The 17,822-nt window shown below is 36.9% G+C and overlaps 1 protein-coding gene across 2 annotated transcripts in view; it reads left to right on the forward strand.

Annotated features, from left to right (window-relative positions):
* Nucleotides 1-17,822, forward strand: part of BMS1 (BMS1 ribosome biogenesis factor) — a 60,249-nt gene that overhangs the window by 22,857 nt on the left and 19,570 nt on the right. For both annotated transcript variants that reach the window (XM_037141773.2, XM_037141774.2), the window contains exons 9-13: nucleotides 278-417; nucleotides 2,278-3,035; nucleotides 3,246-3,347; nucleotides 3,977-4,131; nucleotides 8,695-8,776. In XM_037141773.2, the coding sequence (XP_036997668.2) occupies nucleotides 278-417; nucleotides 2,278-3,035; nucleotides 3,246-3,347; nucleotides 3,977-4,131; nucleotides 8,695-8,776 (1,237 nt within the window). The remainder of the gene's footprint in view (nucleotides 1-277; nucleotides 418-2,277; nucleotides 3,036-3,245; nucleotides 3,348-3,976; nucleotides 4,132-8,694; nucleotides 8,777-17,822) is intronic.

Here is a 17,822-nt window from a genome sequence, read left to right on the forward strand (position 1 = left end):
TGGGCTAAAATGAGTGTATTCTGTAGCATCAGCACTGAAGGTTTTTCTAGTGTTAAGTATTTAGGTTATCAGGTTGTATACTCTATGAACTTTGAAAAAGTTTAATAAAGAAAGAAATCAGATTTAGACTTTGTTGTAAGAATTTTCTTTTGTGGGGGACAGTAAGAAGGGTGTTTTAGCACTGTGTTTTGGGTAATTTCGAAAAAGTAATAGAAACCAATGTCTCTTCAGAATCCTTGTGCATTCCTGACTTTCACTTTCTTGGTGACCTTGACAGGATGAGACTAGACCCACCCATGAACTGGTCCAGAGTCTCATTTCCACCCATTCCACTATTGATGCCAAGATAGCTTCAAGTAGAGTGACACTTTTTTCTGACTCCAAACCACTGGGATCAGAGGATATAGATAATCAATGGTAAGTTTGTTATTTTTCTTTAAAAAATTATGCTATTGAAGATTATATCCCTCATAACTGCCATCATAACACATTTTGGTGGGATTAATTTGGAATGTTTTATTTTGCTTTATAGATACATTTGTTTCGAGGGCTCTTCACTTAGGTGACATTACATGACACTTATTTTTACATGACATTTTCCGAATGAATATGGAGAATTCCATTTTTAACAAACCCAGAATATTCCTCTACTGTCACAAAACCTTTTCTGTAGATTGCTCTTTAGGAGCTGTGGGGATTCTTGGCTGTCTTTTAGAGATCAAAATAGTGGAACAAGCAGAGTCAGGGAGCTGGTTTATGAGGCTGTCCGGAAGTCACATATTTTGTCTCTAAAAGTTTTACTTACGTTGTGTTGTGGTATCTCCTGTGGGTTAATTTCCACCAGTGTGTGGCCTAATGTGAGTTATTTTCAGTCTGGGTTGGGGATTTGTATACTTTATTACATAGTAGGTATTTTGTTTTATTGTAGTGATTTATGACTACCAATAAAAATCAGTCTGAAAATTATTGAGATTATCTAGTTTATAACATACTATAAATATGTTCAAATGAGGATATAATCATCTGCCATTTAACTCGCAGACAGTGTAGTGTGGTAGTTGAGTGCAGTAGGCCTGCTTTTTTTGGAAATTGTCTCTGAGCATCAATTTTATATCTTTTAGGAGTTGTGATGATTAAATGCAGTAATGTATACATAAACTATTTGGTACAATGCAGATAAATACTCCTTGTGTACATAGATACTCTTTCTAATAAAGTTAGTCATAATTTATGTAAAAGTTCTATGCTTATATTGTGAGCATTTCTTTTCTATACAGTCTTCTTATATAGTCATCATTTTGTTATTATTGGTGTATAGTAGCCTGTCTATTTTCTTGTAGTACAGTTTTTAGTATTTTCTGATTAGTTTAAGCTACATTAAATAACTTCATAATTTTTTATTTCATCCTGTGGTTTTGGTATTTTGATGATGATTCTTTATCAAGGATTGTATTGGTGATTCCAAATCGCAATATTCTTAATGTTATTCCATGTACATGTTAGCTAGCATTCCTTAACAAAGAGCTTTCACTCTCAGTATCACTGTTGACTAATGGACATTTTTGTTTATTCCATTTGTTATTACCCTGTTATTTATGATGCCTTAAATTGTTATGTTGTTCTTTTGGTCTGTTTCGTGTCCTTTTGGCATTTTTGCTCTTTGAGCACTTCCAGGCTTACCTTTCCCTGCCTTGAACCTGGAGTCAGCCACTTTTCTGAGGATCATCTATTTCAAGCTTGGAAACGATGTTTTCTAAAAGCATCTATTAAACACTCATTTCCATTTTAGCAGTTTTTCCCTAAAATTAGTCTACTTTTAAAAAGATTTTATTTATTTATTTTTTTAGAGAGAGGGGAAGGGAGGGAGAAAGAGAGGGAGAGAAACATCAGTGTGTGGTTGTCTCTTGTGCATCCTATACTGGAGACCTGGCTGGCAATCCAGGCACCTGCCCTGACTGGGAATTGAACTGGTGACCCTTTGGTTCACAGGCCGGCACTGAAGCCCACTGAGCCACACCAGCCTGGGCTAGTCTGTTCTTTTAAGGTTATCTCTTTATTCTGTCTATAAGTTTATTGGAAGAGTTTTATTAGGGAACTGTGCATGAGTTTGCTTATTAACTATTCTAGTATTTATCAGATAATTCCTTTCTGTGCTATATTATTTAAAACCATTCCTTGACATTATTTTCTACTTCTTTGCATAGTTATTGACTTGACATTTCTAGATTAGCAGATTGTTATACAAATTGAATTATTTTGCTTTGCTTGGTAATCTAGGCTGCAGATTCCAAAAGAGGAAAAGCAGATGGATCTGAAAACTGGTCGAGTACGTCGGAAAGCCATTTTTGGAGGTGATGAAGATGTGTCTGGAATTAGTGATATCGAAGATGATGAAGAAATGTCTGAAGGTGACAGGTTGAAAAATAGCTCTAGTGATGAAGAAGAAGAGGAAGAAGATGCTGAAATGTCTGGTAAAGTGTATATGGCTGATAAGGTTGTCAAATGGCCGAGATTTGAGGAGATGGAAGAAGACATTGAGAGAGATTTATTGGCATTTGCTGACAGTGATGATGACCTTGAGAGGAGTTCAGAGGATGAAGGAGAAGTTGAGGAAGCTGATGAAAGCACTGAAGAAGAAGATTCTTCTGCAGAAGGAGAGAAGGATATTTTAGAACCTAAGTCTATAGATAAAGGCAGTAAACCAGGTCTTTTACAAAGTAATGGTTTGATTGACACTTTGAACCTGGAGAAGACAGTGAAAAAAGTAACCCTTACTATTTCAGATTCAGGTCATTACAGAACTGAAGAGGCATTTGCATCTGAAGACGAATCTGAAGAAAGCTTCTCTCTCAGTACAGAGAAAAAGGATACAGAAAATGAAGAGGTTATTAGAAAAAAGTTTCCAAAGCTTTCTCAGGTGGTCAGTGGTCAGAAACTGTGGTCAGAGAATTTAATTGATGAGACCAGTAATGTAGATTTACTCAAAGAGGAAGAAGGTTACAAGGAAGAAAATATATATTCCACAGAAACTTCAGGTATGTAAATTTAATTTTAACTATGATTATGAATGGCTCTCAAGTGTGCTACAAATAGAATGTGTACACTTGGGGGTCTGGTGTTTTGGATATTTTGTCAACTGTTCAAATATTGTACCTCATAAAAGGATTCAGGATGAATGAACAATGAGCTTGAAGCAGAGATGACAGATAAACAGACTTAATTGATGTTGGTGTTGGTCCATTCAGGTGCCCTCAAGTGGAAGGAAGACCTTTCCAGGAAGGCAGCTGAGGCCTTTCTGAGGCAGCAACAAGCAACTCCCAATCTTCAGAAACTTATTTATGGAACAGGTAAAAGGCCTCCAGTTCAGATCAAGATACATAGATTCTTAGACTATTTTCTGAAAAGGCAATGAGGAAATTGGTTGGAGGTTGGAGTGGTGCTTGTGACAGCCATAAATGTTTTTAATCATCACTTTATGATAACCATAAATTGGTCGTATGAAATAGATTTATGGGTTTGTCATAAAACTTTGGATGAGAATACTCTCCATTATGTCAATTTGTATCCTCTACACAAAGTCCTTTGTGATAATTTTTTGGTAGAATTTAGTGACAAGAAAATATAAAGTGGGGACTTATATTGCAGTCCCCAGTTATTACATGATTAGGAAAAGGCCAAAGGAGTATATGTGAGCTAGGAGCATCAGAATAGGAGGTTGGTGTATACTCATTTATTTGGCTTTTGCTTAAGTGCTCTTAGTGACTAGGGGCTCAGCATTCTTCCAGAGAACCTTTTTATGATAATTGAAAGTTCTGCCTGTAAATTTCCCTTTCCTCCTCAACACACTGCAGGAAGGCAGTCTCCCAGACATGGTAAGTAGTAGTTCCTTGACTTTTCTCTGACTGATATGCTCAGGGACACATCAAAGAGGGACCCTCAGTCCCAAGTCCTCTCTTCCATCATGTGGTCTCTTTAGTGACAGAGGATGATGAAGAAGAAGGTGATACCAGGGAAGAGCTTGGAGGCTTGTTTCGTGTCACCCAGCCTACCAGAGAGTGTAAGCACAAGGCTGAGGCTTTGGATTGCTCCATATTTCACTTGGAGGTGCCCCATAATTGGGATTTAGAGGAGGTAAGGCTGAATATGAATAATATGTTTGATTTTTTAGAGAATTAGAGAATTGTTCTAAAAGAAGATCATGTGATTTTAATATTGCCTACCTGTTACTTTATAACAGGATATTTTCCCAGTTGTTGGAGTGGATCTTTCATACATTCTAAGCAATAATATGTTCTGAGTTCAGTCGAACCCTGTGCATGTGTTAATGGAGAAGAGGGAAATGTTCAACTTTTTAGCATGGGTAGTACTTGAAGCATTGCACATAAATTTTATACCTTTAAAATATTAGATGTGTAATATTTTATACATAATGTTTTATAATTAGAATAAATCCAGTGTCCCTGAGTTAGTTTTTATAATTTATGGTATTTGTAAACAAATATATGACACTGGAGCTAAATTTTCCTTGCTTACCACTGTCTAGTCACACTGGAATTCAGTCAGTGCTCAAATTTACCAGGCTTAATCTCATCTTATACCTCTTACCTCTGTTTTTTCTAGAATGTTCTGATCATCTCAAGGTGGCTTCTTTTGATGATTCAGTTTAGCTTAAATGTCACTCCTCGAAAGGTCCAGTCATTATCATATTAGCTATTTTAATTTACTGAATAGCACATAGGTCCTTTATGAAATTCTGTGCAACCATTTTTATGGTAAAATTTAATATAGATTTTAGAAGACCACATAAAACAGTTGTTTAATTTAATGGATTATGATGTGAGCACCCTTGTAAGCACTGTTTACATCCTAGTCACAGTCCTTTCTGTCCCTGGAGAAGGAACCTTGACTCTCTGGTAATCAATATTTTCTTTATAGAGTAATTTCAACCTCCATGTTTGCATCATTAAACGGCATAGTTTACTTTTACTGGTTTTTTTGGGGTTTTTCACTGTGCCCTTTAATCTTTAAATACATAATTTTTTTCTCTGTCCATCTTTCCCCTACCACCTTTCCACTTAATATGTTTAAAAAACGAAGTGTATGGTGTATAGTTTCTCATATTCTGGACTTCATGTATCCCACTGCAGTCCTATGTGCAGTTCTTCAGGCATCTCTGACTGTCCTCTGTATTTCCTATAAATTGATACAGAGAAATAGCACTAGAACTCTGTGATGATGGAAATAATCTGTATATGAACTGCCAATGTGCTTACTTGTGGCTGTTGAGCACTTTTAATATCTAATGAGACAGAAGAACTAAATTTTTAATTTTAAGTTTTATTTAATCTTAATTAGAATTTAAATAACCACGTGGTTGTAGCTACCTTGAAGACAGCACATCTAGAATTTGATTGGATTTAGGTTTGATTTTTATTTTCAGCAAGGCTGCTTCCTAGGTGGTGGCGTTTTTTCATTAGGAGGCACATAAAGTCATCTATTTTAAAAGCTGTTGATCCTCAGTGCCTTGATCCATTAACTTATAAGGATATAAAATGGTGATATTTTGCTTAAATTTCCCTTTAGTGTTTCTTAGCTAGAACACTTCTGTAAAGAGAAACTTCCCCTCATCTACTATTTGGTTGCCCAGTTCCATATAAACAGGATAGATGCTTGATTCCTCTTGCCGGTTTTCAGGATGATTCTCCAAAAGTGACCCTTTTATTTTTTAAGTATCATTTTGAACTCGCAAATTTAAATATAGTCGAGCATTTCCTTCCACTGCACTTGTTATACATATCGATGCTCAGGTTTATTTCATCTGTGGCCAGCAAGAGTCTTCATGTTGGTCCCTGTGTTCTTTTGACATGATCCTTCTGGTCCTTGAGTGCTTCATTGCTGTCTGAAACGATAAGGTATTCCAGTGTCACATTGTCTTGTTGTTGATGCCACACATGAAGCAGCCATGAAATGAGCTGATTTCTTTCAGTGCAAAATGGTATTTCAACATCACAATCTAGACATGGGAATATTCATTGCTACAGGTTAGTCATTGTTCCTAGGCCATTTCAGTAACCAAATTTAGGAGGATTTATACAGATATTTCCAATTCAGATTCAGAACTACAGGGTTTTTGTTTAACCTCTTCTATCTGATATTTGTAACTGTTTTTTCATTGAAGAAATTATTCCCTGTTTGGTGAAATTAGAAAACTGTATAATTATTCATTAGCTTTATTTGTCACATTATACATAAACTAGTGTCAGCATAACATTACACATTACTATTAATATGATTACTAAAACAGTTACAGTTTTTTTCCTCATATGTTCTTCCATTTCTCTTTTCAAAAGTGGCTTCTGATTTTTTGACGTACTAACGCTGTTACTATCTTTATTATTACTTGATGGGTGTGAGTGGTATCTTAGGGTGGTTTTGATTTGCCTTTCCTTGATGGCTGATGATGTCAGGCAACTTCTCATCTGTGCTTGTTGGCCATTTCTATATATTATTTGAAGAAATGTCTGTATCATTTGCCCATTTAAAAAATTGAATTATTTATCTTTTTAATCACTGAGTTGTAAATGTAGTTTATATATTCAGGATAGAAGTTTCTTATCAAATACATGATTTACAAATATCTTCTCCTAGTCTATAGCTTCTCTTGTCTGTGCCCTTTGAAGCATGAAGGTTTAAATTTTAATGAAGTCCCAGTCTATATTGTTGATGTTGTGTGTTTGGTATATATTTAAGAAACTATTGCCATATCCAAGATTATGATTTGCTCCTAAGAGTTTTACAGTTTAGCTCTTATATTAAGATACTCAGTTCATTTTGAGTTAATTTTTGTATTTGGTATGAGACGAACCCAACTTTATTCTTTTGCATGTGGAGATTCAGTTGTTCTAGCACCATTTACTGAAAAGACTGTTCCTCCCCCCCCCACCCTGTCTTAGCACCCTGGGCAAAAAATCATTTGAGCATAGAAATACGAGTTTATCTGTGGTCTCTTAAGTGTATTTCATCAATCTATATATCTTTATGCCAGTGCAGTCCTATTTTGGTTACCATTGTTTCATAATAAGTTTTGAAATCACAAATTGTGAATCTTCCAACTTTGTTGTTCTTTTTCAAGATTTTTTTGTCTATTCTGGATCTCTTGGGTTTTCCATATTTTAGGATCAGCTTTACCATTTCTACAAAACAGCCAGCTGGGATTCCGATAATCCTAGTCTTTTGATGCTATTATAAAAGGAACTGTTTTCTTATTTTCATTTTTATTTTTAGATTGTTCATTGATAATATATAGAAATAAGTTTTATTATTCTATATTAATCTAGTATTTTACAACCTTGCTGAACTGCTTTATTAGCTCAGATAGTTTTTCAGTAGATTCCTTAGGATTTTCTGTTCTGCAGATTATATTATCTGTGAATAGAAACAGTATTCCTTTCTAAACTGGATGTCTTTAATTTCATTTTCTTGTCTAAATGCCCTGCCTAGAACATCCAGGTCAATGTTAAATAGAAGTGACAGCAGGCATCCTTGTCATGTTCCTGATCTTAGAGAGAAAGGTCTCAGTCTTTCACCGTTAAATATGATGCTGGCTGTGAGTTTTTAAATGGATGTTCTTTATTACTTTGAGGAAGTTTTCTTCTATTCCTAGCTTATTGAGAGCTTTTAATAGAGGTTCTTTCTTTTTTTAAAAATATTTTATTATTTATTTATCTTTAGAGGGGAAGGGGGGGGAAGGAGAGAGGGAGAGAAACATCAATGTATGGTGCCTTTTGTGCATCCCCATGCTGGGAACTGGCCTGCAGGGAACCGGCCTACAACCCAGGCATGTGCCCTGACTGGGAATCAAACCGCGATTGTGTGGTTCGCAGGCCCGCGCTCAATCCACTGAGCTACACCAGCCAGGGCTTCTTTCTTTATTTTTAAAATTTGTTTGGTCTAATTTGGTTTCCCTAAGTTGATTACTAATCTTAATGAAATAAAGATTATCTGGGAAGAGTTTATCTACAGAGCTTCTTGGCGTAAAATAGATATGTCGAGTGAATGTTTAATGAGTGATCGTAGGCATAAAGGAATAAGTAAATGAATAAGTTTGCTTTTGCATTCATTTTAATCATGCTAGCCTCGAGGGTACTCTTTAAAAGTGAGGCTGTGTATGAAAAACATGATTCATAACCAAAATATAATTCAGGTGAAAGTACAGACCTATATAATGTTTACATACATGTAGTTTTGAGGCCTTGTCAGTGAATGTTGTGGACTGTTTTATGTCAGAGTCCCCAGGAAACAGACTCTGTAATGGAGAGTTTGTACAAGATTTTATTCTGTAGTAGAGAGGTGCACCAAGCATCTATTATCTTTGTGTACTAAATGATCTGGCATAGCTCAGACTTGGAGCCTCATCAGTACTCTGTACACTGTTATGCTCATGCAGGACATTCTGTTTTTGTCAGAATATTATCATTGGTCAAAGGAATTAAGTTTCCAAGCAGCCATAATATGTCTGGAGTAGCAAACAGTAATGTCAAATTTCTAAAAATGTTGTTTAACTGTATTGCCTTAGGAACACTAAAAGACTTTCAAAATCAGTGGAATTAGTAAATACCTGTTTACTTATGAGGTCATTGGGCTGATAGGGCTTCCTCTATCCACTGTAATTAAGTGCTGATGTTTCCGTATAAGGTTATGAACAGTATCAGAGATTGTTTCGTGACTGGGAAGTGGGAAGATGATAAAGATGCAGCCAAAATCTTAGCAGAACATGGTAAGTAAAGGGATATATTCTTCAGAGTGGACTGTCTTCTCTCTATTTTCTTCTATGTATTTAATGAATTAAGGAAATAATTGTAAAATGTTTGGGAAACACTGACAAGTGTTATGGATAATATTTTGGTTCTTTCTTGCATGGTGAGCTTATTTTCTCCCCCTGGTTAAATGACTTAGTAGATATGGACAGTGAAGAAAAGTGGGAGATGTTTCATAAATTTTATTTTGTATTTGTTAAAAATAGATTTGTGTGTGTGTGGAAAATGCACTCAAATAACATGTACATTTTTTAATGATAAGGTAGTGTATATTATAAAATACTAGAATAAAAACATAATATCATACCGTAATTTCTATCACCTGTAAAAAAACTTAACCTTTCAAGTCATTTACAAGTGTTATAGAGATATATATGTGTATATAAATAAATTTTTCTAATTATATTTCATATAGTCAAATATTTTTGAAGATTGTATTTATTATTTAAGTATTACAATTTAATTTATAGTTTTATTGTTTGACATATAAATAATTTGCTTGTATTATACATATCACTACACTGGACCATCTTGATCTAAGTGTTGAATTTTTTATTTTCATAAGACAGATATACTAAAGTGAGAATTGTGACATAGACATCCTTCTTTGTCACATTATTTGGAGCAGCCTCTTTTTAATGGCTATATGTTCTGTTGATGTGCCATCACTTAACAATTAATTATCATTCGATTTTTGTTCAGTTTTTTATTCTTACACATAAAGTCACAGTGAACATTCTTTATACTTTGTGGCAATATCCTGTAGAGCAGATATTTAGAAATGGATTTACTGTTCCACTCACAATGGCAGCGTAGGTAAACATGACTCGTCTCCTTGCACAACCCTCAAAATTACACCTAACATACAGAACAAACATTACGCAGATCCATTAGAAATAGAGTTGAATGGAAGTCTGAAAACTACAGAATTAAAGAAACCACATTCGCCCAGACTAGTAGGAGGGGTAGAGATGCAGAATGGGCTGGTCATACACCTACTTGTGATGGGTAAAACTTTGGGAGGGGTATCTTGGGAGCTAGGAATCCCAACCCCACACTGGGACCCCCAGCCCAGGATTCCAGTACCAGGAAGGTAAGTACTGGCTGCAAACACCAGCAAAGATTGTGCAGTTCCAACTAATTCCTCTTAAAGAATCCACACATGGACTTACACAGGCTCATTCCCTCTGAGCTCCAGCACTGGGGAGTAGCTTGAAAGGCACCAGAAGCATACAGGGAGGGACTGACTGAAGTGTCTGGCATCAAGGCAAGAGCTGGGACATAGCCTTCTCCCAGACAGAAAGGCAGACAGAGGCTACTGTCCCCTTTCTGTACCCACCCCCTATAGAGCCACAGAGCCAGCAGGCTGGTACCATATCTGAGACTCTATCAACCTCACTAACACTATTTGCCCCACCCTGAAGATCTCCAGAGGCTCCCTCCTACCCAAATTACCTGCACACATGAACTGTTAAAGTGACTTTCCACATGAATCCCTGGTGTTGGCTCATGCTTCAGAACACCACAAATCCTCTCAAACAAGCTACAGCCAGCCTCAGTGAGCCCCCCAACCCCTTGTATGTCTCACTAAGTGGCCCCAAGCCTGGCACTACAGCAGGCAGCCTGGATTCACAGCTTAGCCTCACCTGGGAATCTCCAAGCCCAGCACAAGTAGCAGCCTTCTGAGATTGCTTCACAGCTCATGTAGGGTGGGCCCGGGCAGAAACAGGTGGGGGCTGACCTTGGCTTGCACTGCCCAGGAAACTCCAGAGCATGCACAACTGGTGGACAGCTACAGATCACGGTGTTGTACCACCACGCTGGCCCTGCACAGTTGATCCTCCACAGAGGATGGAGGTTGGTGGCAAGGGGTCACAGTCAGTACTTGCAGCTGACTGGCCTGAGAAAGTCTGTCCCATTGAATTGCCAAGAACAATAAAGATTCAACTATAAAAAACGGTGTACTCAGTCCACGCAAAAGGCACAGCCTGAGTATACAACTTGGCTGATAAGGGAGGTTGTATCACTGGATCCTATAGGACACCCTACTACATTAAGCCATACTACCAAGGTAAGGAGTCATGGCATCTCCACCTAATACATAGAAACAAATACAGGGAGGCCGCCAAAATGAGGACACAAAGAAACATGACCCAAATGAAAGAATAGATCAAAATTTCAGAAAAAGAACTAAAGGGAGATAAGCTATCTATCAGATGCAGAGTTCAAAACACTGATTATAAGGATGCTCAAGGAACTTAGTGAGGACCTCAGCAGCATAAAACAGAGCCATTAAGAGGGGAATTTAAAATAAATAAAATTAATTTAAAAAAAAGGGGGAATTTAACACCCCACTATAAAAAATGGATAGATCTTCCAAACAAAATATCAACAAAGAACAATTTATAGGCAAACAACAGTAAAGTGGATAAAGCTGAGAATCAGATTAATAATTTGGAACATAAGGAAGCAAAACACACCAGTCAGAATAAGAAAAAAAATTAAAAACTTAGGAATTAGAATAGGAGTTAAGACAAGTTCTCTAACCAATAACCTAAGATAATTTAAAAGTAGAAAGCAATCTAAAACAAGCAAAACCCAGAAATAATAAAGAGCAGAAATCAACAAAATTGAAAAATTTTAAATTGCATGCACTAAGAAAAGGCCAGGTGAGGTGGCTGTCTATAATCCAAGGGGGGAACTCTCATCAGTCTCCAAGCTGATGACACCTAGATCTTGATAAAGAATTAAGAATGCTAAATTATCAATCTAATAAAGAAAATTCACAAGAGATTGACTAATTAGAAAATGCCCCTGTGAGAGATGAACCTACACTGATACCTAACCAGAGGCTAGGCTTGAAACAAGCAGAAGAATGCTTAAAGATCACATCTTTTGAGTTGACAAAATATTATGTTTTAGTTATTTGGAGGAGAATGAGTGTTTCATTATCTTTCTTTTACCAAGTATAGCTGTTATTTTTCTTCTATTCCTAATGCAGATAGCATTCATCTTTCCTTATTTCCCTCTTTTCTTCTTCACTTCTTTTCTCTCCTCCCTCCCTTTGTTTAGCAAATCCTTACATCTCTGCATCTAACTTCATTTCATCTCATCTACAACTGTTCATCTCAGAGGTTGATAAACTACAGTCTACCCTTTATTTTTGTTTTTTCATGTGTTTTTTTAAGTTGTGTAAAATACACCTACCCTCTGTTTTTATGAACAGTTATATTGGAACATAGCCATGCCCATTTGTGGCCACTTTGTGCTATCATGGCAGAGTTGGGTTGAGTACATACTATAAGGAATATGTGGTCCACAAAGCATGAAATATCTACTATTTACCAAAGCAAAAAATATTCACCAAAGTATTACTTTGTCCCTTTATGGAAGAAGTTTGCTGACCCTTTAAATCTACTCATCAAATGTTCTAGGTAATGTAACAGGAAATGAGAATTTGTTAGTGAAAACAACACAACTTTTGCCCATTGGAAGTTAACAATTCATTTGGAGTGACAAATAAATGAGAAAATCCTCTATGATGTTACTGATTTCCTTCTTTTCCCTTTGCTGTTATCTTTTCCCCTCCCCTATTGACTGAACATTTATGTTTTATGTACTGTTCTAGCCATTTGTATCATGTTCCTGAGTACTAATTAATTTCTCAACCCAGAAATACACATTCCTAGCCTTAACAATAAGAATACTGCTGGGTAGTGAAGGACTGAATAATAAATTAATCTGTACACACACACACAAAAGAAATTTAGGAAACTGAAAATCAAAGAAAACAAAGTTGGTTACTTGGGGGGAAAAGAGTCAATAAACCTTCTGACAAAGATAAAAGGAGAGAAGACTCAAATCACAAATACCAAGAAAGAAATAGCATATTATCAAAATAACTGACCCTGAAACAATTCAAAGGGTACTAATAAAATACCATATTATGCTCAGAATACCCAACAAGCTGGTCTCTCAGAGAAAGCACTTAATAAAACTTTCGTAATAGGTCCTGAAATTCTTTGAAAACTATTCGTACCAAAATTCAGGTCAGATGGAATAGATAACCTAAAGTCCTATAACCAATAAAAAATAAAATTTGTAATTATAAGCTTCCAAAAAGGAAAGTTTCACTGGAGAATTATATCAAATATTTAAGGAATTCATCCCAAGTCTAAAGAATCTTTTCCAGAAAACAAAAACTGGAACCTTTGCAACTCATTTTATGAGGCCAGTATTACCCTGATACTAAAACCAGAAGACAGTATGAACAAAACAAAACAAAGACTAACAACACACAGACTAGTATCTCTCATGAACTTAGATGCAAAATTCTTCAACAAAAAAAGCTTCAAATAAAATTCAGCAACATATGAAGAATTATATGACTAAGTAGAATTTATTCCAGGTATGCAATGCTGGTTCAATACTCATAATCCACTATAATCAAAAGTGTAAAGAATAAAATTCATATGATCCTATCATTTGACACTGAAAGTCATCTGACAAAATTCAATACCCATTTATGGTTAAAAAAAACAACAAAATAACTCCACTGAGTACACTAGGAATAACGAGGAACAGAACAGATTAAAAGCATCTATAGAAAAAGCAAATCAACATCATACAGAACAGTGAAAAACATTAGGGAGGGACAAGGAAGGATTTCTATTCTTAGCTTTAGTCTAGCCATTACAAAAAAATATTTAAAGTATGTAGAAATAACACACAGGTCAGAAAGGAAGAAGTAATACTGCCCCTGTTTGCAGATAACATGATTGTCTACGTAAAAAAATTGCAAGCTATCTACAAAAACAACAAACTAGAACTAGTGAGTTCAGCAAAATAAAAAAAACACAAAAATCAATCACAGTAAAGTAAGTATAAGCTTATCAAGATAGATTCACCATCAGTATACTGAAAATTGCAAAGTGCCTATGAAAGAAATTGAAGAAAAATGAATAGACATACTGTGTTTCTGGATTAGAATAATCAAAGTAGTCAAGATTCTCCCCAAATTGATCTATAGATTTAATGTGACTCCTATCAAAATCAGAGTGAAGTTGTTTGTAGACACAGACAAGCTTATTGTAAAATTTATATGCAAAGTCACAGACCTTAGGATAGATAAACCAGTATTTTAGAAAATGAATGCGGCAAAAGCAATCACTCTACCCAATATTAATGTTTACTACATAACTACAAGTAACTAAGATAGCTGGTATTGCCAGAGGAACTTGACACATGAATGAATGAAAAAACCCAGCAATAAAATCAAAGATGCTCAACCAATCTTTGACAAAGGTGCAAAAGTCATTTAATGGAAAGAAAAGTGCTGGAGGAATCACATATCCACAAGCAAAAATATAAACCTTGACCTAAATCTCACATCTATAAGAAAAAAAAATCAAAATAGATCACAAACAAAACAAGCCAGAAAACTTTTAGGAAACAAGAAAATTTTCAGGGTGTAGGAATAGGAAATTGTTCCTAGACCTAACATCATTGCACAATCCCTAAAAAAAAAAGTGATAAATTGGACCTCATCAAAATTAAAAGCTTTTGCTCTGTCAAAGGCCCTATCAAGAAAATGAGAAGGCAGACTACAGGAGAAAATATCAGCAAACCACATATCCAGCAATGGAATATATAAAAAACTCCCAATGTTCTACAGTGAAAAAATACTACCCAATTAAAAAAAGGTGAAACTCATCCATAGACATTTTAATAAAGCATAGATACAAATGGCAAATAAGCACATAAAAAATGGTATCATCATTAGCCATCAAGGAAATATAGGGTGGGGCAAGTATAAGTTTAGAGTTGTGAGTATACAAAAAAAAGTTTGTTCTTGTATTATTTATTGTATTATTTTCCATATGAACAACTGTAAACTTACTTTTGCCCCACCCTGTATAGCTCCACACCTAACCACCATTAACAGCCCCAAAACTAGCCTCCTTTCCTCGCCTCCTCTTTCAAGCTGTATGTGAATTAGTGAAGTATCTCCTCTCTCTCCAGAAGGCCTCATTATGTGAGTCCATATCCTCTTGATGGATGTGAGCTGTCATGTCTCAATATTAAGCCAAATTTTGAGTAAAGGCATTAAAAATTCATTAGAAATATCAAGCTGCTGGAAATAACTATAAAAAACATTTGGTGATGCACAAACCTATAATTTGAGGTAGTAGAGGCAGAATGTGTTCCTGGAGAGAACAGAACACTGTATAAGTTTCAATTATTCCTAAATCAATTTTTCAGTTTACTGTAATATCAAGTAAAAAATGTAAGGCACCGTATTTGCCAAAATGGTTTGTAAAATTTAGACCACTGTTGACCTATGAACTGGCAAGAAGGAGTATGAAGTACAGGACATTTGTCTAGGGCAACTTAAGTTCAGAATTAAAATGCATATACTTTTTGACAAAGTTAATCCTGTTTCTTTTTTAAAATTTTATTGATTACGCTACTACAATTGTCCCAATTTTGCCCCTTTAGCCTCCCTTTACCCAGATCCCATACTCCGTCAGGCAATCCCAACACCACTGTTGAAGTCCATGTGTCATGCTTGTAAGTTCTTCGGCTACTCCATTTTCTATACTTTACATCCCCATGGGTATTCTGTAACTACCTATTTGTACTTATTAATCCCCTCACCTCTTCACTCATTCCTCTACACCTCCTTCCATCAAAATACTCTTTGTATCCATGATTCTATTTGTATTCTGGTTTGCTAAGTTTGTTTCTTAGATTCAATTGTTGATAGTTAATGTATTTATTGCTATTATACTTCATAGTTTTGATCTTTTTTTAAAATAACTCTCTTTGTCACTTCATATAATGGTTTAGTGGTAATGAACTCCTTTAGTTTTTGCTTGTCTGGGAAGTTCTTATCTGAATTTCAAAATAAATATCTTTGCTGGGTAGAGCAATCTCGGCTGTAGGTCCCTGCTTTTCATGACTTTGTCTTGCTAAGCCCTTCCAGCCTTCACTGTTGTTGGCAGGTCAATGGAAGGGGCTTACCCAGGCCAATCAGCTGTAGGTACTGACTGTGACCCCTTGCCACCAACCTCCATCCTCTGTGGAGGATCAACTGTGCAGGGCCAGCGTGGTGGTACAACACCGTGATCTGTAGCTGTCCACCAGTTGTGCATGCTCTGGAGTTTCCTGGGCAGTGCAAGCCAAGGTCAGCCCCCACCTGTTTCTGCCCGGGCCCACCCTACATGAGCTGTGAAGCAATCTCAGAAGGCTGCTACTTGTGCTGGGCTTGGAGATTCCCAGGTGAGGCTAAGCTGTGAATCCAGGCTGCCTGCTGTAGTGCCAGGCTTGGGGCCACTTAGTGAGACATACAAGGGGTTGGGGGCTCACTGAGGCTGGCTGTAGCTTGTTTGAGAGGATTTGTGGTGTTCTGAAGCATGAGCCAACACCAGGGATTCATGTGGAAAGTCACTTTAACAGTTCATGTGTGCAGGTAATTTGGGTAGGAGGGAGCCTCTGGAGATCTTCAGGGTGGGGCAAATAGTGTTAGTGAGGTTGATAGAGTCTCAGATATGGTACCAGCCTGCTGGCTCTGTGGCTCTATAGGGGGTGGGTACAGAAAGGGGACAGTAGCCTCTGTCTGCCTTTCTGTCTGGGAGAAGGCTATGTCCCAGCTCTTGCCTTGATGCCAGACACTTCAGTCAGTCCCTCCCTGTATGCTTCTGGTGCCTTTCAAGCTACTCCCCAGTGCTGGAGCTCAGAGGGAATGAGCCTGTGTAAGTCCATGTGTGGATTCTGGGTTGGGTTTTTTTTTTTTTTTTTTTAAGATTTTATTTATTTATCTTTAGCGGGGAAGGGAAGGAGAGAAGGAGAGAAATATCAATGTATGGTTGCCTCTTGTGTGTCCCCTGCTGGGAACTGGCCTGCAACCTAGGCATTTGCCCTGACTGGGAATCGAACCATAGTTGCTTGATTCCCAGGCCCGCCCTCAATCTACTGAGCTACACCAGCCAGGGCCTCCATGTGCGGATTCTTTAAGAGGAATTAGTTGGAACTGCAGAAGTTTTTCCACCAACTCAATTCCCACTGGTTTCTGCATCCAAGCAGTAGAAGGAACCCTGGTCTTGGGGTCCTGATGTGGGGCTGGAACTCCTCATTCCTGAGATAGTCCTCCCAAATTTTTATTTAGTGTGTTTGGTTGTGGGACCAGCCTGTTACATGTTTCTGCCCTTCATAACAGTTTGGGTGGATGTATTTTTTTAATTCTGTGGTTGTCTGAGTTTCATTCACCTTGATTTCTGATGGTTCTGAGTGATGGTCCTGTATTTTAGTTGTGATTTTGACATGTTTATGCAAGGAGCTAATCTGTGTCTACCTGTACTGGTATCTTGACCTGAAGTTCCTAACACCATACTCATGATGTCAAACTGTTTGGGTTTGTTCTGATTTGCCTTATTACCCACATATGTCCTGTCTTTGTAGGTGTGAGGCGGATGTATTCTGCTGCTGTTGGGTATAGTGTTCCATACGTATCAGTTTGATTGTGATGGGTTGACTGTATTCAGATCTTCTGTATCTTTGCTGATTTTCTGTCTAGTTTTATCAGTTGCTGAGAGAGGGATTTTGAAGTTGCCATGAAATTATAGATTTACTTCCTTTTCTTTCAGCTCTATCATTTTTTGCTTCAACTATTTGAGGCTTTGTTTGGTGCATACACATTTAGGATTGTTACATTTTACTGGTAGATTGATCCTTTTGCCATTATATATTGTCCCTTTCTGTTCAATCATTTGTGAGGGAGGGATTCCAGCCCTAGTGTTATGGAAATACTTGAACAGCCAACATCTGACACTAGACAGATGAGGGCAGCTGCAGTTTATTAGTTATGCACACTCATAGCCAGAGGGAAAAAGACCATTATGCCATGCAGGGATTGCATTTGGGAGGCAGGCTTTGTACTTAAAGAGCACAGGATAACCATTGGTTTTTTTCCTTGAGAGGATGGACTAGCTTTTTTCAATAAATTCA

This window comes from Artibeus jamaicensis, unplaced genomic scaffold (assembly GCF_021234435.1).
Source record: "Artibeus jamaicensis isolate MK-2021 breed Jamaican fruit bat unplaced genomic scaffold, CSHL_Jam_final contig_687, whole genome shotgun sequence".
NCBI lineage: Eukaryota > Metazoa > Chordata > Mammalia > Chiroptera > Phyllostomidae > Artibeus > Artibeus jamaicensis.